The 19,333-nt window shown below is 43.1% G+C and overlaps 1 protein-coding gene across 1 annotated transcript in view; it reads left to right on the forward strand.

The window, feature by feature from the left end:
• CDYL2 (chromodomain Y like 2) overlaps positions 1-19,333 on the forward strand; it is a 71,996-nt gene that overhangs the window by 36,854 nt on the left and 15,809 nt on the right. The window contains exons 2-5 of the mRNA XM_081920333.1: positions 1,830-2,424; positions 11,706-11,923; positions 15,973-16,145; positions 18,689-18,899. Coding sequence (XP_081776459.1) covers positions 1,830-2,424; positions 11,706-11,923; positions 15,973-16,145; positions 18,689-18,899 — 1,197 coding nt within the window. The remainder of the gene's footprint in view (positions 1-1,829; positions 2,425-11,705; positions 11,924-15,972; positions 16,146-18,688; positions 18,900-19,333) is intronic.

Here is a 19,333-nt window from a genome sequence, read left to right on the forward strand (position 1 = left end):
ATAGTACAGCAATAAATGTACAGTGGTACCTTGGGTTAAGTACTTAATTCGTTCCAGAGGTCCGTACTTAACCTGAAACTGTTCTTAACCTGAAGCACCACTTTAGCTAATGGGCCCTCCCGCTGCTGCCACGCCACTGGAGCATGATTTCTGTTCTCATCCTGTAGCAAAGTTCTTAACCTGAAGCACTATTTCTGGGTTAGCGGAGTCTGTAACCTGAAGTGTATGTAACCTGAAGCATATGTAACCCGAGGTACCACTGTATAGTGCAGATGGGGCATTGCACATTTAATGTGGCATCATTTTGTCAGCTGCATAAAGGAAAGCTTTGGCAGTTCTGTGAAGGAGAAAATTGTAAGGTGAGTATTGAATGGCAATGAAATGCATAAAATTAAAGTCAGTGATCATTAGAACACTGCTTAACATACATTTAAGCTGGATGACAGACGGGCTAAAAACACAGGCACAGTCAGTACAGGATTCCTCTTTCTAAGGCAGGGAAAAAATGTGATCCATTAAGTGCACTCTCTCAGAATACACTGTTTAGCTTTTCATAAGAGAGATGGCCGTTGGGTTGAATGACAACGTGCTCTCATTTCAGAAATTCTCTTTGAATACTGTAGAATTTCTGTGTTGCTTTTTTGCCCTTTATCGCCCAGAGAGAGCCCACTGTAGAGTTTCTAAGATTAGATCCTGTCACACTGTGACAGCGGAATCATATGTTCTACTAAAGTCGGTTTCATGGGCAAAAATAGGGCATCTGTTAAAGGGATTGCAGTCAGTATATAAAATGTATAACTTGGTTGGGTGTTTTAGATGGCAGCCATTTCATTTTATTAGGTGATAGAAGGTTGAAGGTAGAATCCAGTGCTAGTCCTAATCAGAGTTGACCCACTGAGTTAATGGACATGACCTGCTTAGGTACATTAATTGTAATGAGTCTACTGTCGGAAGGACTTGGTTGGATACAATTCTAAGGGGGCAATCTTAACTTCACTTGCATGGGACTGAGGCCCATTGAATTCAGTAGGACTTACTTGGCTAGGACTACTTTTCTCATATTTTCATATGTCACAGGAAAGAAATACAGAGTTGGAATAAATTTGTTGATAGTTATTGAATACTTTCATAATAGAACAGCTTTTCAAAATGCAGTTTTCTTTTTCATTCATCTAAATTAGTTACTTGTATTTTACAAAGAGAAACATTATCATGTTATTATCTGTGACTAGAATAATTTACAGGGACCCTCCCACTTACGTGGGAGCTGTGTTGCTTCATGGATAGGTGAAATTGTGTAAAGTGGGGAACACATTACTTTACTACATAGGCTGCATGGCAAGGAGAGTGAGATATTCATGTGCACCGCCAAAGCAGCTACTTTCCCTCTCTCAGGGCTGCTGCCCAGCACACCTTTCCTCACCCCGAGCCTTCCTTCCAATCCCTCCTGGGCAGTGTCCCTGAGTGACTTCTGAGCTGAAGTTTGATTTACTCCTCCTCCCCTTCCCATTTGACCCAGCTGCTCTCATTGCCCTTGACTTCCCCGATCAGATCAGCGAAATTATTTATTATTATTATTTTATTTATTAGATTTATACACTCACACTCTTCCCCCACCACTCATTTTCTCCTCCGCACCCCAGTCCCACCTTGTTTGGAGATGGATTCGCACCTCTCCTGCTGGCCCAGGGCAGTGTGGCTAATGGGGCACTGGGTCGTTCATCCTCTAGGCTGCACTCAAGAGGCACTTTATGACCCAGCGGCTCAGCAGGCAGGCACTGATCCCATGCTCCCTTGTTCCAGCTTACCTTTTTTTTTTCTCCACTTAGGTTGAGAGGATCGTAGACAAGAGGAAAAACAAAAAGGGTAAATGGGAATATCTTATACGGTGGAAAGGTTACGGGAGCAATGAAGACACCTGGGAGCCAGAACATCACTTGTTGCACTGTGAGGAATTTATCGATGAATTCAACGGACTGCATGTCACGCGAGAAAAGCGAGCAAAGCACGGGAAACAAGCCAGCACGCCAAAATTTTTACGCGAGAGCAGAGCGTCGTCCCTCGACAAAATGCCACATAGGCCATCTGACTCTGGGAAGAGCAAAGGGCTGCCCCATAAACGGAAGCGCATGGCCCCATCATTTCAAAAGCAAAAAAAGGGTTACGCGGCCAAGCCAGCACCTTCAGGAGACAGGGCTGCTAAAACAGTCTCTTACCGGACTACTCCCAGCGGCTTGCAGATTATGCCATTGAAAAAGCCACACAACGGCTTACAGAATGGAGATGCCAGTTATGAAAAGGATTCTAGACATTTTGGGAACGGCCCCCCAAAGCCAGACTTGGATTTAAATGAACATGAAGCAGAACCTGATTTGCCTGGAGTGTTGGATGTGAATAATGAGCCACCTGTCATGAATGGAATTGGTAGGTGATGTTTGTTTTAAGCATTAATTATTATCATTATTATTTTATTTGCACAAAATCATGCCATGTGTATTAGATATGTTATATGTCTGCATATGTAGTATGTTACGATATTGACATGCTAGCAGAAAATGCAGGCAGAAAAAATCTACATGTTATTAATACATTGCTTCACGGTGTAATCCTATGCTTTCCTATGCAAAAATATGTCCCACTGAATTTTACAGGCCTTTCTCCCAGGTTAGTTTGTATAGCAGAGTAAGCCACAGGTTGTTGGACTACAACTCCCATCAGCCCTGCCGAGCATGGCCAATGGTCAAAGGTGCTGGGAGCTGTAGTCCAGCAATTGGCAAGCGCCACATTGGCAGTCCCTGGTGTATAGCATGGCCACCTAAATATTTCAGTATGATATCGCCTTGATCCAGTCATATGGACAATATTTTCTATCCCTTTTCTTTGGAAGATATGTCAGATTGCCCCTTATCCTGTCTTCCCAATTTAAAGTAGCAGCATTTTAACTATTTATTTATATTTTGATACTTTATATAGCACTCAAACATAATTATCTCTAAGTGGTGCACAAGTAACCCAATACAACAAAAATAAAAGTCAATGAAAACTATAAATTCAGGCGTCTATTTTTCAGCTAGCCTGGAACACCCAGGAGCCTTGAAACAATATTTTAGTATTTTCCCACATCATTGGGGATCACCTTGATGTGTCCATAAATGTGCAAAATGGGAAGCTTAATGAGCATCAGTCCTAATGCCTGGTGCTCTTGAAATCTATATCATGCATATATGATGATGCTCTTTTTATTACTGTTATGTTCCAGTTAGTTCTATTTATGTCCCTTTGCATTGTATGTACAGGTGAGAAGCAGTATTCCTAAATCCCTTCAATTTTCTTCTCTAGGCAACACGATCTCGCTATCTTCACAGCCTCCTTATATGGGAGTCTTCTCTGACCTCCAACTATTTTTGCTAATCATTTCTTGAGCCTTTTGTCTTTCTATTATATCCTTCCAGAGATTATGAGATCAGGGCTGAGCACACTGTTCCAACGAAGGATGTCAATGCAATATGTGAGATTCAGTGTGTAGAGTCTTTCATCATCCACCATCTCTCAGTGTCTTTAACGCTTGTATTGCTCACTCAGCAGACGTTTTGAAATGGTCAGGGCAATCTTCTGCTGGAGTTTCATTTCAGACTAAGCTGTTTCTTGCTTCATGCCTCAGACTGCCTTGCCAAGGCCCTTTTTTGGGCACAGAGTGACCTAGAGGCTGAATATTCATATGGTCCTCCTGTTTCTTCCCATTGCATCTGCCTTCCTTCCTTCCTTCCTTCCTTCCTTCCTTCCTTCCTTTCTTCCTTCCTTCCTTCCTTCCAAAAATGTATGTATGCCATCCTTCATGGCAAAATTATCTGAAAGCAGGGTACATTAAAACAGACACATCATATTTTGAAAATAGGGTCAGGACAAACAAGGCTTCTCTACCCAAGGCTAAGGATGGGCGAGGAGTTTGACTCAGTTATCATTTCAAGGCGAGCTTAACCTAATTCACACTTTCCCAAACCACACACAAACGGAAACACGGCCATCCTTCAAAATTCGCATTGCTCCAAATTTTGCAATGGCAGGCCAAACGATGTGTGAGGAAATGCGCGCACTGAGGTAAAGTGTGTATATGTTGCTGAAAAAAAATGCCAGAATGCATTATATTAGGGGGGATCGCTTTGCAAAAAAAAAAAAAAAATTAATGTGCATATTGGGGAAAATTTACACTAAAATACTGGTGAATTTTCACGAGGCCTTTTTTTTAAAAAAAAGTGTAGTGTGGGAATGTGGAGAACTGAATTTAAGACTTGGAAAATGAGGAACAGAAAGAAACAGAAATGGACAGGTTCACCCATCCCTACACAAAGCTGAATAGCCAGGCAAAATGCTTTGCCAAGGGATGTTTTGAGTGTCTTGTGTTGATGACATTCCCCTCCCCATTTGTTGGTGTGTGTTGTTTTCAAATTATTTTTCACATATAGTACATGGGAACATAGGGAGCTGCCTTATACCAAGTCAAGCTACTGGTCCATCTAAGTCAGTATTGTTTGCAGCGACTGGCAGTGGCTCAGCAGCATATTAAACCTGGGACCTTCTGTGTGCAACGCAGATGCCACACCACTGAGCCCTTCCCTGTGATAGCTAGATGTATATGTGTTCAGCTTTTGGGCACACTGACTGACAAAACCCTTACAAAGTGTATTTGCATGGAAGGTACCCCACTTCCACGCCACTCCCTGCCCTGCTGCCTTGCTATATTGCACCACTGCCTTCATTTAAGCCTGTACACTCCCCTCACTGTCACCTGCAGCAGTAAAAGGAAGCTGGATTCCTTTATCACTACATCTCTGAGCCTTGGGCTCACCTCCTCTGCAAAGTCTTTGCTTATGAGGTTCGGATGCCAGCCAGTGTTGTTTCGCACTGGGCAACCATGCACACACACACAAACAACACACACACTGCAGCAAAGCTGAGAGAGCAGAGATGAGGCAGTCAGAATGCAGTGGGGGATGGAGAGAAGCAACAGAGGAGAGGAAGAACTGACTGTGGACCACAAGTTAAAAATAATGGGAGTGGGGTGGTTGATACTATAACATACTATCATGGTAATCAAATTAGAATCATTACAGTATAAGCCCTTTTTAAAAAATGGAATCCTTTCTGTCAGCGCTGTTGCCAAAATGACAGTGACTAGGAAGAGTTGTTTTTAAAACATTTATCAAATTAGCATTAAAGCACGGGTAGCCCATGTGGTGACCTCCACATGTTACTGGACTACAACTCCCATCATTCCAGACCATTGGCCTTGCTTGCTGATGCTGATGGGAGTTGGAGTCCAAGAGAGCTGGAGGGGCCTCACATTGTAGCACTATAACACTCTTCCATTTAAGCTGTGTTCCATTTATTTATTTAAAAAAAACAATTTTAGCTGTAGATGTGTTTCGGTGCTAATTAAAATATTGGTTAAAAAAATCAACAGTGTGATAAAATAGCCCCCACCACAAAGTTTACACTAAATCTTCACTGAGCTTCAAGTGGCCACTCAGCTGAATTGGGCCACATCACACTCACAGGTGTAGACAGCATCCTGGGCTGAACACAGGGCAAAAGTATAATATCCCTGATAGCGGGGAAAGCCAGTTGCAATTCTAGCTTATGATTTTTGCATTTATTGCATTTATATCCTGTCTTTTTCTCTGAGGAGCTCTAGGCAATGTACATGATTCTCCTCCCACCAGCAATCCTGTGAGGTAGAATAGGCTGTGAGGCAGTGACTGGTCCAAGTGAGCTTCATGGTCCAATGGCGGTTTGAACCTTGGTCTCCCAGGTCGTAGTCCGACACCCTGACCTCTACACCATGCTGGCTCAGCAGGAATACAGTGATTATTTGCATTAGGAGAAACCCATCTCAAGAAACTGGTGTTCCCACCACAGAGAAAGCAACACAAAAACCCTCGAGTGCTTTACGTAGGACAAATGGGACCTGCAGTGTGCCGTACTCCTGCCCTAGCCCCCTTAGGACATTGGTATTCCATTCCCACTTCACTTGTGGTCACTAGGCCTTGGCCTCATCCAGCAGTCTCTTCTTACATTCACATGTTCTTAAGGCAGTGAAGAGGAAGGTGACAGGTTGTATGACCCAGGTTGCTATGTGGATGAAATGGGGAGGGGAGAGAATCAGGCATACCACCTTCCGTTCTGAGGAGGAAAATATGTAGCAATGAAAACACTGAGTAAATAAATTAAATAGTTGCCCATTAAGCTACAACTGGAAACTCTTAGTTCAAGTGGCAAGCTAGCTCTCCCAGTGTCTTGCTATCAGCCAGCAGATGTCAACACTTACCCAGGGTGGGAGAGTCACCCAGCCCACATCAACCAAGCCCTTGATAACACAGAGAACATCTGTTGCGGTTTCACCGAACCCACATGAGCATTCCATCATCTTCCATTGGTGCTTGCTGTCTTCTTTTGTCAGGTTTCTTGACAGCGTTATTAAAATCAAAAAGCAATCCCTTATATTTTCCTTTCTCTCTCCGTCTCTATTGATCTAATTCTCTGCACCGTTTGCTAAAGATTGCTCTTTTCATTTAGCTTTACACTGAGTCTTCTGTTTTTTTATTTTTACCAACAGACTCCAGGGATAATCTTTAATTGCAATGCTAGTTTTACTCCTAAGGAAGTCAATGTTTGTCCAGCTAATATCACAGCTAATAAAATTCTACTGCACTTCTTAAGTTTGAAAGGGTGTGCCTTGTAGGTTAACCATTTTTGTGGCTTTTAAGTACCCTGAAGAAGGCTGCAGACAGAAGGGGAAGACGATGAGTGTGGACAGTTTTTAAATGCAAATTTGAAAGCAAAGTTTCGTGCACTCTGCCTCCTGGAGTGGGAAAATGCTCCAGTGGCAAACATTATACAAGAGACCTCCCTTCCAAAGTTCAATTTTGAGATATGCTTGTGCTGGGTGGATTCAGCCTCAACTGGTGCCTCCCACCTCCCAAACCATTTTTTAAAGATTGCAGGTATTTTCAGGGATCCCAGTCACCCCCTTCTCCTGACATGGACCCCTGGACTGTGCCTTGTGGCCTCTCTGAAGCTGTAGCATCCATGATACTCCACAGCAGAGGTGTGGAGCCTCAGGCCTGGGGGGGCAAATGTGGCCCATGAAAATGGCCCCTGGATCTCTCCTGGGGCCATCCTCCTCACACTGCCCCTGCTTCACATTCTCCTTGAGCATTTTTGCCTGGCTGAACTGTGCCCTTGAACTCTTACCATGCCTCTTTCCTGCCTGGATGGAGGAAGAAAGGCATGTGTGATTGTGTCTATAGTCGATGGTACAAAGGTAAAAATGTACATCTGTTGCCCACTTTAGCATTTGGCTGCCAGCAGGTGGCCCAGGTGGCCCTCTTGCTGAAAATCCCCCTACGTCCTCCCAGCATTGTCCACCCTCCACCAACACCACCACAGCAGATTTATGCTATTAGCTTTAAAGGTAAAGGGACCCCTGACCATTAGGTCCAGTCGTGACCGACTCTGAGGTTGCGGCACTATTAGCTTTAAAGGTAAAGGGACCCCTGACCATTAGGTCCAGTCGTGACCGACTCTGAGGCTGCGGCGCTCATCTCGCTTTATTGGCCGAGGGAGCTGGCATACAGCTTCTGGGACATGTGCCCAGCATGACGAAGCCACTTCTGGCGAACCAGAACAGTGCACGGAAACACCGTTTACCTTCCCACCGGAACAATACCTATTTATCTACTTGCACTTTGATGTGTTTTTGAACTGCTAGGTGGGCAGGAGCAGGGACCGAGCAACAGGAGCTCACCCCGTCGCGGGGATTCGAACCGCCAACCTTCTGATCGGCAAGCCCTAGGCTCTGTGGTTTAACCCACAGTGCCACCCACATCCCTGCTATTAGCTTTAGCCTTCCTTTAAACTCTGCATTAGGAGAAGTTTGCACAGCAGTCAAAGGTTAGAAGGGAAAGGGGAAGGTGATGATGAGCCTTATTACTTCCCCTACACCAGAGACATAAAACCACCCCATTCTTTCCATGCTGCAACCTGATACATCTCATCATATTGCCGCTGTCGTGTCATTTTGTGACAGGAAGCCTGTGTGAGGTTTAGGGCTGCTGCTAGAGTAGGCAGATTAATTTTGTGTGTGTGTGTGTGTGTGTGTGTGTGTGTGTGTGCACATAAAATAGCAAAGCACATGCCTGCATTGGATCCCATTACACGCTGCCATCTCTACTCTGCTCCTTTTTTGTTTTCTCGCAAATGTGGCAAGAGCTCTCCTGTGGACCAGCCATTGGTTGCCTTTCCCTCTCTCCGCAGAGAGGCTTTGCTTTGCTTGGGGGACCTGCTGTGAGGTTAACAGCCTCTTTTGTCACCTCTTCAACTCGCTTGCTAGGTGCTCTCTTTGAACAAATGAAGAAACAACAAATAATGATGATAACCTGATGGATGAGAGGGTTTATGTTGTGTTAGATTTCCCTGAAGGATTAATCCCCTGCCCTCTTCCCTTACCATCTGTACCTTCAGCAGCTGTTGCTTATTCCTCAATAGCATATAAATTTTCCAGCCCAAGTCTGCCTTCATCCATTGCCCAGGCACTTGCATGTGATTTTTCAGAGTTCCCTGTGCAGACCTACTTGAACCTGCTTAGATCTAATTCCTAACAGACACATGGCATTCTTTTGACCCTGAGCATGATCAGTCCTTGTTGGGAGGTTGCTTTTTTTGGCAAGTGGGAGTTGGCTCCTTTAGATTTCCCCCCACTAAAGGTAATTTGTACTTCTGCAAACCCGAGGTTGTCCCAAGCATTCTGATGATACCTCTCTGTTGTTTCTTACTGGCCCCAGTTACAGTCTGGTCAAAGTACTTGCCAGGTGGCTCCACTATTAGAGGGAGTGATTATTATTTGAAGATTTGCCTAGTGTATTTGGAGAAAGAAAAATTATACTCCCTGAGTGGGCTTTAACTGGTGTGCTGGAATAAGATCTGGGAAGAGCCTTTGCCCTCGAGGGAGACAGTTCTCAAAACATGGTGAGCAATCTTCAAACAATAATAAATGGTTGTTTTCAAGCAGCAGTCTAGGGTTTTGCTTCACCTTGTTTGGGGCTTTTGGATTGCTACATTTACTTCCACCTGCAGCTCTCCTCCTCTTCAATGCATCCACTGACGTGGAAGGTTTCAGTATATATAGAATCATAGAATCATAGAGTTGGAAGAGACCACAAGGGCCATCGAGTCCAAGCCCCTGCCAAGCAGGAAACACCATCAGAGCACTCCTGACATATGGTTGTCAAGCCTCTGCTTAAAGACCTCAGAGATCAGTTGGTCCATCTGACTCAGTCCTGTCTATTCCAGTGGGACCATAGCTCAGTGGTAAAGTATCTGCCTTGCATGCAGAAGATCACAGGTTCAAATCCCAGCATTTCCAGCTAGGAAAAATTGTTTGTTTGGGGGGGGGCTTAAATAAAACAATACAAATATTTGGCATTTGTCTGTTTTGAGACCATTAGATTGTGTCTTAATGTGTAAAAATAGCATCAGTGTATTAATATCCCTAATTATGAAGAAGGCAATAGGTGAAATATGTAAGGTGAATATGTCTTGAATAAGTTTATAGAGGCCTCACTGTGTGGTAGGATTAGCTGTCCAATCACAGACTCTATTAACTTTTTTTCCCTCCAACACCCTCAAAAGTACATAATCCAGACCCTAGTGACATTAATTGAAAGACTTCTCTTGCCTTTGGTTACTCCCTGAGAGACTAATTTACCTTAAACTCCCATGGCAGTCCACCAGCACTTTCACTAAGCAAAGATGAATCCAATCTACAAAACTCAGATCCAGGTCCCAGTTCTACATCTTTTGATTCTGATTGAAATTAAACCAGGCTGTCTGGAGCCAAGAAACAACTTTGTTCATTGCAATTCATATATAAGGGAAACAAGAGGGAAGTTTGGATTAAAAAAAACATTTATTTGGTTGATTTAAACCCCTTACAAAGCAGTTTGCAACAATGAATAGATACAGTGGATTATTTCCAATGTGAGTTCTGCTCAGAGTAGATCCACTGAAATTAATAGATATAGCTAACTTGTGTCCATTAACTTTAATGAGTCTACTCTGAGTTTTTTAAAAAATGGTTAAATGCAACCCAATACATTGAACAATGCAAACATTAAAAACTCAACTGGGGATGAACTATTAAAACACCAGCAACAAACATGAAGCCAAATAAAGCCATCAATAAAAAGCAGAGTGGATTTAAAGGGGGGCGGGTTCGAAGCAATGCAGGAAGTTGGACTAGATAACCCTTATGAACCCTTCCTATTCTACAGTTATATAATTCTATGATTCTAAAATTCACTTAAAAGACAACAGTGAGGGGCCCATTCACACTTCCCAAATAAGGGAAGTCCACAGCAGATAACGCCCTGTTTTTGTTCCCCTCCAGTCTCATGGTCCTCAGGTTCATATGCTTAGAAATGCTCAGTATTTCCTGTCTAGGGATGGAAGAGAAATATACAAAATAGTCGTGTTTCACTTTGTGTATTGGTTCGAGGAATTGTCACATTAAAATACAAATGTAATTGAATTTCTCCTCCACCCCTCGTTACTTATTAGCCGTCTCAAGCTTTCTTTGAAAAGCCAGCATATACAAAATATATATTTTTTGAAAAGCTAGACAAAACAAAAATCCAGTCCAAATCAAATGTATGAACAGCATGATCCTATATATGTCTACTGAGAAATCAGTGTCATTGAGTTCACTGGGGTTTGCTGCTAAGGAAAGGGGCATGGGGTTGCAGCCTGAAGTCCCAGTGATTTCAATTGAAGTCATTTAAGCACACACCTTGCTCTTCCCTTTAGCTAGCGCAGTGGTAGGTAACCTCAGGCCTGCCAGGTCTGATGATCTGTCCATTGAGGTTCTCATCAGGCCACACTGTTCACAGGCACTGATCTATGCCTTCTGAGTTCACTTTTTACTGGCTGGCATGCATCTCTGATTCTTTCTTGCCTGGATGGTGGATGGAAAAGATACTGGGAGTGAGCATTGAAAGCTCTGGCTTCTGTGTAGCCTTACTGCACAAAGGTAGAACTCACATCCATTGATCTGCCTACTTTTGCCCCAGGCAAAATGCTCACTTTGTCTCTGACCTCACCTGCCAGAAAGTTGCCTGCAAGAGAAGGCAGCCTGTGGCCTGGAAATGGTTCCAAGTGCCTGAACTAGAGTGTATTCAGACAAAATATGTTTCACTAAGTATGTACTTTTTTTTTAAGGGCTGAGTTTACTTTCAAGGAAGGCATAGTATCCATTGGCTTTTGTTGGAGAAACTTTAGCAGTTGCCACTGTTCAACTCCCTTAATTACTCCATCCTTTAAAGCAGAATAAGAACAATTCAACCAAATGAAGAAGGCATCATATGAAGCTGAAGTACATCAAAGATGTACTTCTTGGGGAGAAAGAGGCCATGGCTTAGTGGGACAGCATTTGCTTTGCTTGCAGAAGGTCACAGGTTCAATACCTGGCATCTCCAGGTGGGCTGAGAAAGATTCCCTGTCTGAAACCCTGGGAAGCCCATGGTCAGTCATTGCATAAAATATTGTGCTAGGTGGACCAGTAGACTGGCAACTTCCTATGTTCTGTGCTCGTCTCTTGGGGGATTCCTAGAGATAATGACATGTGTCTCTTCTGACTCTTTGCCTTTTGAAAGGTTCTTCTCTGGCAAATGGAGGCCTGAATCTTCATAGCACTGTGAAAAGGAAGCTGGAAGGGGAGAAAGATTACGTCTTTGATAAGAGACTCAGGTACAGCGTGCGTCAAAACGAGAGCAACTGTCGGTTCAGAGACATTGTAGTACGCAAAGAAGATGGATTCACGCACATCCTCCTCTCCAGTCAAACCTCAGATAACAATGCACTGACTCCAGAGGTATGCAGGTGAACATCAAAGCAAAGGGGAGAGGCCTTGTAAAGTGGGAGGGCGATAGTAGCTAGAAAGCTAAAGTCAATCTTAACCTGAGTTTACCATTGTCTCCTCATCACCCATGAAGAAGCTCCCATTTCAGACTTCCGCTGTTGATGCTTGCAATATTTTTTAAATGAAAGAATAGAATTGGAGGCTGCAGATTTGTAGTCTGTACACAACATTTTTATTTTCCTCGGGGTTTGAATGGAGGCCACGGGAACTTAAGTGATGCTTGCATTATGAGTTGATGACTCCCCAACCCCATCATGTTCACATGGCGGCCAGTTGTGTGGGCTGGTGGTTCCTGATTGCATTCCCAAGTGGCAGGATATTGAGGCTTACTGATGGGGAAGGACCATAGCTCAGTAGCAGAGCACAGACTTTGGATGTCAAAGCTCCCAGGATCAATCCTTGACACCCCCAAGTAGGTATGGGAATGTCCCCTTTCTGAAACCCTGTAGAACTGCTGCAAATCCATGTAGACAATGCTGAGCTTGGTGGACCAATGATTTGATGGTACAAAGCACCTTCCTATGTTCCTTCCTATCATCTCTCAAGATATTTGAACTTTTGGCCATTCTCCAGGGTGAAATAAGTATCAAGAGCTTCCTGCTTCATTTATTATTATTATTAATTTTTATTCCAAAAAAACCTATGGGTAAAAAGGTCACCTCAGAGTTAAGTGTATCATGTCACAAAAATACAAAGCTGCGTACAGGTGGTACAATTCATAAAAATCTGGAGAATATTTAAAATTCCACTGGAGTGACTCCTATTCCCATGGTTTGCCTACAGCCCTGATTACTGATCAGATGAGCCCCTAATCAAGGATCACTTCCCCCAAGCTCTTTGAATCTCCACTTCACATTCTGAAATAGCACAATATCCTTTGGGGCTTTGTTTTCTGAAGGCAGTGGCTTCTGCTGCTTTATCCTCAATTAATTAAAGGTGCCTCAGAACCTGGTAATTGCATTTCCATTCTTTGCACGGGTTTAAAGCAAAAACAAAACCAGAGCAAATGTTTTGTCTAGCAGAAGACACAAGCAATGTAATGTGCTATCAGAATTGTTTCTTCCAGACATTCAAGGCAATTTGAGGGGCACACTTTTATGAAGGCATTTGTCTCTGTTTCTTCTTCTTCTCTGGTGCTTCAGAGGTTGTTGGACTACAACTCCCATCATCCTTGGTCATTGTCCATGCTCTCTGGGGCTGATGGGACTGGATTCCAACACAAGTTCCTCATCCCAGTTTCTTAGGTCTTCTCTTTGTTGCCCCAGTCCATGACCACTTGTAAACATCAGCTTTCTTAACAATACCTTCAGAAATGGCTTTGAAAATAGATTTTTCAGGTGCTTCAACTGTTCCTAATTTCTCCTAATGAACACATTTTGTATGCATCTGACTAATATACACATTTTTGAAATGCAATTTCCCCTAATATAATGGATTTTTGTATGTTATCTTCACTAATATATGCATGTTCATATGGAGTTTGCCCTAGTTCATGGGTTTTTGTGCAAATATATGGCTGGAGAACTGCATTGCAAAATTAAGAGAAGTGGAAATTTCAAAGAATGGCTGTGTTTCAGTTTATGTTTTTTTACAAAAGTACAATCAATCACCATTATTACTATGTATATGCTGCCTTTTTCCAGACAGCTTACAAAAAACAGGCAGATTTGCCTTTAGATGCAAACTGAATTGAATTTCTCCCCCATTGCTATCTGAGAGTAAGGATGGATGGATTTGTTGATTTTGATTTCTCCTAGGACCTAGGTTCACAAATTCCCAATCTTAAGCTTGGCTTTTCCACATAAGTTTACATACATAGATAGATAGACTCCCCATCAGCCTTTTTTGTGTGCCGTTCTACCATTTCTCATACACACCTTTATGCAGTGTAATCCTATTTGCATGCAATTTGCCTAATATACACCATTTTGCATGTTATTTTAACTAATATATACAATGCACACTTTCCCCCTAATATGCACTTTTTTCCGTTCAAGGGCTGCACCGTAAAATCATGGGAAGTGTGAATTTTAAAGGATTGCTGTGTTTCAGTTCATGTACTGTTTCGTAATGTGAATTATGAAGGTTCATGATAAAAATCAAGCCAAACCAGATTTTCCCCACATCCCTACCAGAGAGCAAGTTCCCTTGAACATGGTGGGTTTTGAGTATGCTTAATTTTGCCCTGTGAATACGCCTGAGCTGCTGATCATAGTAAGACAGGTTCCACTGTAGTAAGCATTCTATTAAAGATTGTTTGGTCAAGGGCCTCTTTGGTCTGATCTGACACCACTTTCAGAAGATAACGCAGGGAAGGCTAATTTCTGGGTAAAGAAAATGCCGTGTGAAGCAGGCGGGAAAGAACTTTCAGCAGTAGTAATGATACTGGGTGTGAGAACGTGTTTTTAAAACACACCCAGTAACTTGTTTATTTTATCAAGACAATTTATACCCTGCCCTTATGATGCAAAGCACAAGACAAGCAGTGGAAGTCACAGTGTGTTGCTGAAGCCAAATCATTCCTAAATCCTCATAAACTAAAAGCCTGCTGAAATTAGAAAACAGTTTCTGAGTGCTATATGAATAATCTTAAATGTGTAAGAAATCAAGGATATGAATGGTATTTCATCTTCCCAAGGCTTTTAATGTTCTCTTCCTTACAGAATTAAAGTGTCAGCAGCCATGTTGGTGTACATAATAAAATTTACAATACACCTGATTCTCAGAAAGCTTTCCCAACCCTCTTTGATTCTCCCAAAGAAAGAGCCCCACTAACCAAGCTGGAAAGCTCATTTCTTGCCAAAGATGTATTCGTTTTATTGTCACTTGACTTCCATCACAATTTTATTTTATTTTTTAGTTTCCTTTGCCAGTCTCTCCAAAGAGAATAACCATACACTGTTGGCGATTCCAACAGTGCTATGCAGCTCATGACATGTACATTGAACGCATATTATTGAAAATCAATTATCTAGAAGCATAGCACAGCATTTTCCCCTTGGCATATTACTTGCATGGGGGGTACACTATGCAGTTACTGGGGAATGGGACCTAGTTGCATGGAAACTTCTGTACACACAAAGGCTTTGTCAGTTCAGACATCTGTGCCCAGTACATTGATGCCAGGGGTTTTGTGCACTTGGAAGCTGAGACAGGGTTAGAGATGTATCCTTGATCCCATTCATACGATGAATGTGTCAAGGGGGTTCTATGCCAGGTAAAGTGACTTTACCACCTGTTTTAAATAAAGACAGCTGGCATGTTGCTAGATTTGTTCTTGCAGGCAGGCATGAACTCAACTGCTAGAAAGTACAGAATCTTCAAATACAGAGGAAAGCCCACACTTACACAAAGTGCGGTACTCAGGAGGGACAGAAAAATGGGCATGATCCTGCTCTTCCTGCAGTGTGCATTGGGTTGTGGGTGTGGGTGCTATACTCTCAAAAGTTTCTCCAATTTGCAGCCAGCCATTTGCACACCTGCCCATGGCCCCCAAAAAGGTGGACCAAGCCCTGTTCCACACATTGAGTCTACACAGTCTTTTGAAGATTCTGTACAGTTTCTGAAGGCATGAAAAGGGAAAATAGCTCTTCTGGGGCCCACACCACTGCACAACACCCTTGTGTGGTAATTTAGACAAGCTTTTCTTGAAGAAAAGCAGAGATTGCAATTTAAAGGGTGGCAACATGAAGCCTTGAGAAGTCCGAAGCAAACCAATGACCTTAAAATTCCTTCCTCCTTATTTCGCTAGCAATACCTTTGCTTTTGAAAGTTGCAAAGCAACTTGTAAATAATGAGTGCAGAGCAGAGATAGCCAAAGTGGAGGCGTCCAGATGTTGTTAGGCTTCAACTCCCAACAGCAAACCCATCCATTGGCCAAAGTAGTATTGAATATATATATATTTGAAACGTGCAGTTGTAGCTGAAACAATGTGAAGCTAGTGATCACTTTAGCTGTGTGTGTGTGTCAAAGAACTGATCTTGATTTTTGGTCTTCACAGATCATGAAGGAGGTCCGGAGAGCACTGTGCAATGCATCAGCTGACGACAGTAAACTCCTGCTGCTCAGCGCAGTGGGTAGTGTCTTCTGCAGTGGCCTAGACTACTCCTATTTAATCGGCAGGTTATCTAACGATAGAAGAAAAGAAAGCACGAGGATCGCAGAAGCTATAAGGTGACTTTGTCTTGCCTCTGATGCTCAGGAGTTGCCGTACTTGGGGAGGAAGTCTTAAGATTTTTTTTTTTTTTTAGTTTTTGTGGTCACTGTATATGTTTATGTGTTTCTTTGCTTAATAGGGTTGTTATTATTGAGTTGTTTCTTATTTTTATTTTGTATTTTTATCTTGTGAACCACCCTGAAAACTGTGAGTATAGGGCAGAATAATAATAATAATAATAATAATAATAATTCACTTATAATATACTAGCAGCCACTCTGAAGTTTTATTACAATCAAGCGTTGTATACGTTTTGTTAAAATAAATGAGCCAAATTATCACAAAGCCTCATGGCTTGGAAATCAGTGTAGGACAAACTAAAAAATTGTTGTTGTTGTTGTCACTATTTTTACCCAACTTTCACTCTAAGGCCCTAATGTGGGTTACAACATTGAAATACAATATATACATCAGATGGCACACATAATCAAGCCTGGATAGTGGACTTCGGTCAGGGACAGGGAAGCCTCCAGAAGTTTGTTAGACTACAACTCCCATCATTCCTGTCTGTTGGCCATGTTCACAGGGGCTGATGAGATCTGGAGTCCAGCAATGTCTGGACAGCCATCAGTTCCCCATTCCTGGCTTGGGCTGTGATCCTTGGCAGGAGATGTTACAAGTGCGTCCCCATTTTCATCTGGGAAAATTGAAAGCGTTGAGCTCACCTGGAGATTACCAACATAAAGTACAAGCCCTGTTTTGATTGTAGCTTTCCTTCCTTCTGGCATGTCAGATATTGCCTCAGGGACTTCAGCATATTCATAAATTTCAGCACTCATGATGATTCCTAGCATGGCAGCCTTGCTTGATTAAAACAGGATTGTGCAATATGGCTGAGCCTAACAAAGGAGGTGTGCTGCTCTTTTCCTTAGAAGTAAAATGACCTCATTTGCATGTAAATGGACTACCAGTGCTAAAATGTGGCCTTCCTTTAATAAGTGTCATATTATTTTTAATAGAAATCTGCCTAGTGTGATGCACGTTCCTTAAATCTGTTGCCAAACATGCTCCTTCCTGTTTGGAGCCCGATCCCAATCTGTTGCCAATTAGTGCCCATGCAATCATGACCCATTTGTGCCAATTAAGTTTCTGGCTCGGTGTTGCGTTTGGGAAGGTCTGTAGCTCAGGGGCAGAGGACATGCTTTGCATGCTAAAGGTCCCAGCTCCAACCTCTGACCGCTCCAGGTAGGACTGGCTAGGGCTTCTACCTGAAATCCCAGACAGTTGCTGCTTGTCAGAATAGACAATACTGAGCTACATGGACTCAGTATAAGGTATCTTCCAATGTGCTTGAAAGAACTTAGTTTGTAGTGTACCCCAAAAATTGCAAAGGAAATTTCCACTCAAATCGGGGTGATTTCAGAAGTTGCACAGGCATTTTAAAGTTTCAGGAGGCTACAGTGTCATAAAGCAGGGGTGGGAAGCTTTGCTCATCTCAAGGGCTGCATTCCTTTCTGAGAAACCTTTCAGGGGCCACATGCCATGGGTTAGAGGCAAAAGTGAGCAGAATTTGGCCTTTGGTACAGCAAATTAGTTTCTTCACATGCAAGCCCATCCCTCTCTATCCTCCTGTCTAGACAAGCAAGAAGCATGATAAGAGTTCAGGAATACATTCCAGCCAGGAAGGAAACTTGCCAGGAGAGTGCACAGAATGGCTGCTGAGGGATGTGGCTCAGAGGAGAGGACAGCCTAAGGAGAGTTATGGGGGTTGCATTTGGGCCCCCCGAACCTGAGGTTCCCCATCACAAAGCCATCACATCCACGTATCTCAGGACCATCTGTTTTAAAGCATATTTGGGTGTTTCTCATTTAAGGCATAGAATCATAGAATCAAAGCACTGTAGAGGGACCTCAAGGTTCATCTATGCAGGAATCACAACTGAGGAATCCCTAGCAGTGAGTTAAATGCCCATGCAACATTTTACAAATTAAAGGCAGTCAGTCAGCCTGTTTGAAGGAGAGTGACAGCTGAGCCAGCACTGAATTCACTGGCATGTGTGACCACTTGTTCAAGTGGCAAAGCCAGCCAGATGTGTAGGGCTCGCATTGCACCTCAAAGATGCCTTTCTTCACCCTCCGTAGACATCAGGAAACCACCCCAAGCCAAAATGGGTGGGGAAGGGCTGCAGTCCAGCAGGCAGGGCATCTGCTTGGCATGTTGAAGGTGAATCAGTGGGCCTTATTTGTGAGGTTCTCTTAAGTTATCTGGCTTCCTTGCCAAAGGTTTCACTCCAATCCAGCAAGGTCATTCTCAAGTTTGTTTCCTTTTATTGCATCACTATATATTGTAATCATATATATATTACACGCACATTAACACAGAAGGTTTCCAAGCAGGGCACAGCATGCAGAAAAGGGAACAAAAATGCAAAATAACAGAGGTTCTGCACTAAAAAGTGTTCTCAGAATTGCCAGCAATTTCCGGTAATTTCCCGATGGGATGATTGACATTTTTTGGAATGTGATTAATAACAGTTCTCCTCCTTCTCTAAAACTGCAGGGATTTTGTCAAAGCTTTTATCCAGTTTAAGAAGCCAATCGTGGTTGCGATCAATGGACCTGCTCTCGGCTTGGGGGCTTCCATTTTGCCGCTCTGCGACATCGTCTGGGCGAGTGAAAAGGCCTGGTTTCAGACACCTTATGCAACTATTCGTCTCACTCCAGCCGGCTGCTCTTCGTACACGTTCCCACAGATACTGGGTGTTGCTCTGGTAAGTCTGCTTCCTGAATGATTTCGGTGGTCCAAATCCAGGCAAATGGCTTGGATCTAAAAGTGCCCCTCTGCAGGCACAAAGCCTCATTATCAGCTCATAGAGAGACCACTTCTGACTTGACGGAAGAGGACTGCACAAGGAAAGTGAGCTGAATCCAGAGTTTCTCTTCTGTTGGGACAAATCCTCATTCAACCATATGTGCAATGTTGTTTGCTATTTCTTCTCCTGCATCCCATACCTTTATGGTTTTAACTCACTTAATGCAAATCGAGTCCTTACGCTTTTTCAGCCGGAGGTCAGCATCCCCTCATAGCCAAACTGGCCAGTGTTGGCTATGGGGCTGAGGCAAAAGTGGGCAGAGCAAGACCTGTGACTCTTACCTTTGTACCAGAGGCTACATTCCAGCCATGCAGATATCCGAGGAGGATCTA

Source organism: Podarcis melisellensis (genome assembly GCF_964234715.1).
Source record: "Podarcis melisellensis genome assembly, chromosome: 8".
Taxonomy (NCBI): domain Eukaryota; kingdom Metazoa; phylum Chordata; class Lepidosauria; order Squamata; family Lacertidae; genus Podarcis; species Podarcis melisellensis.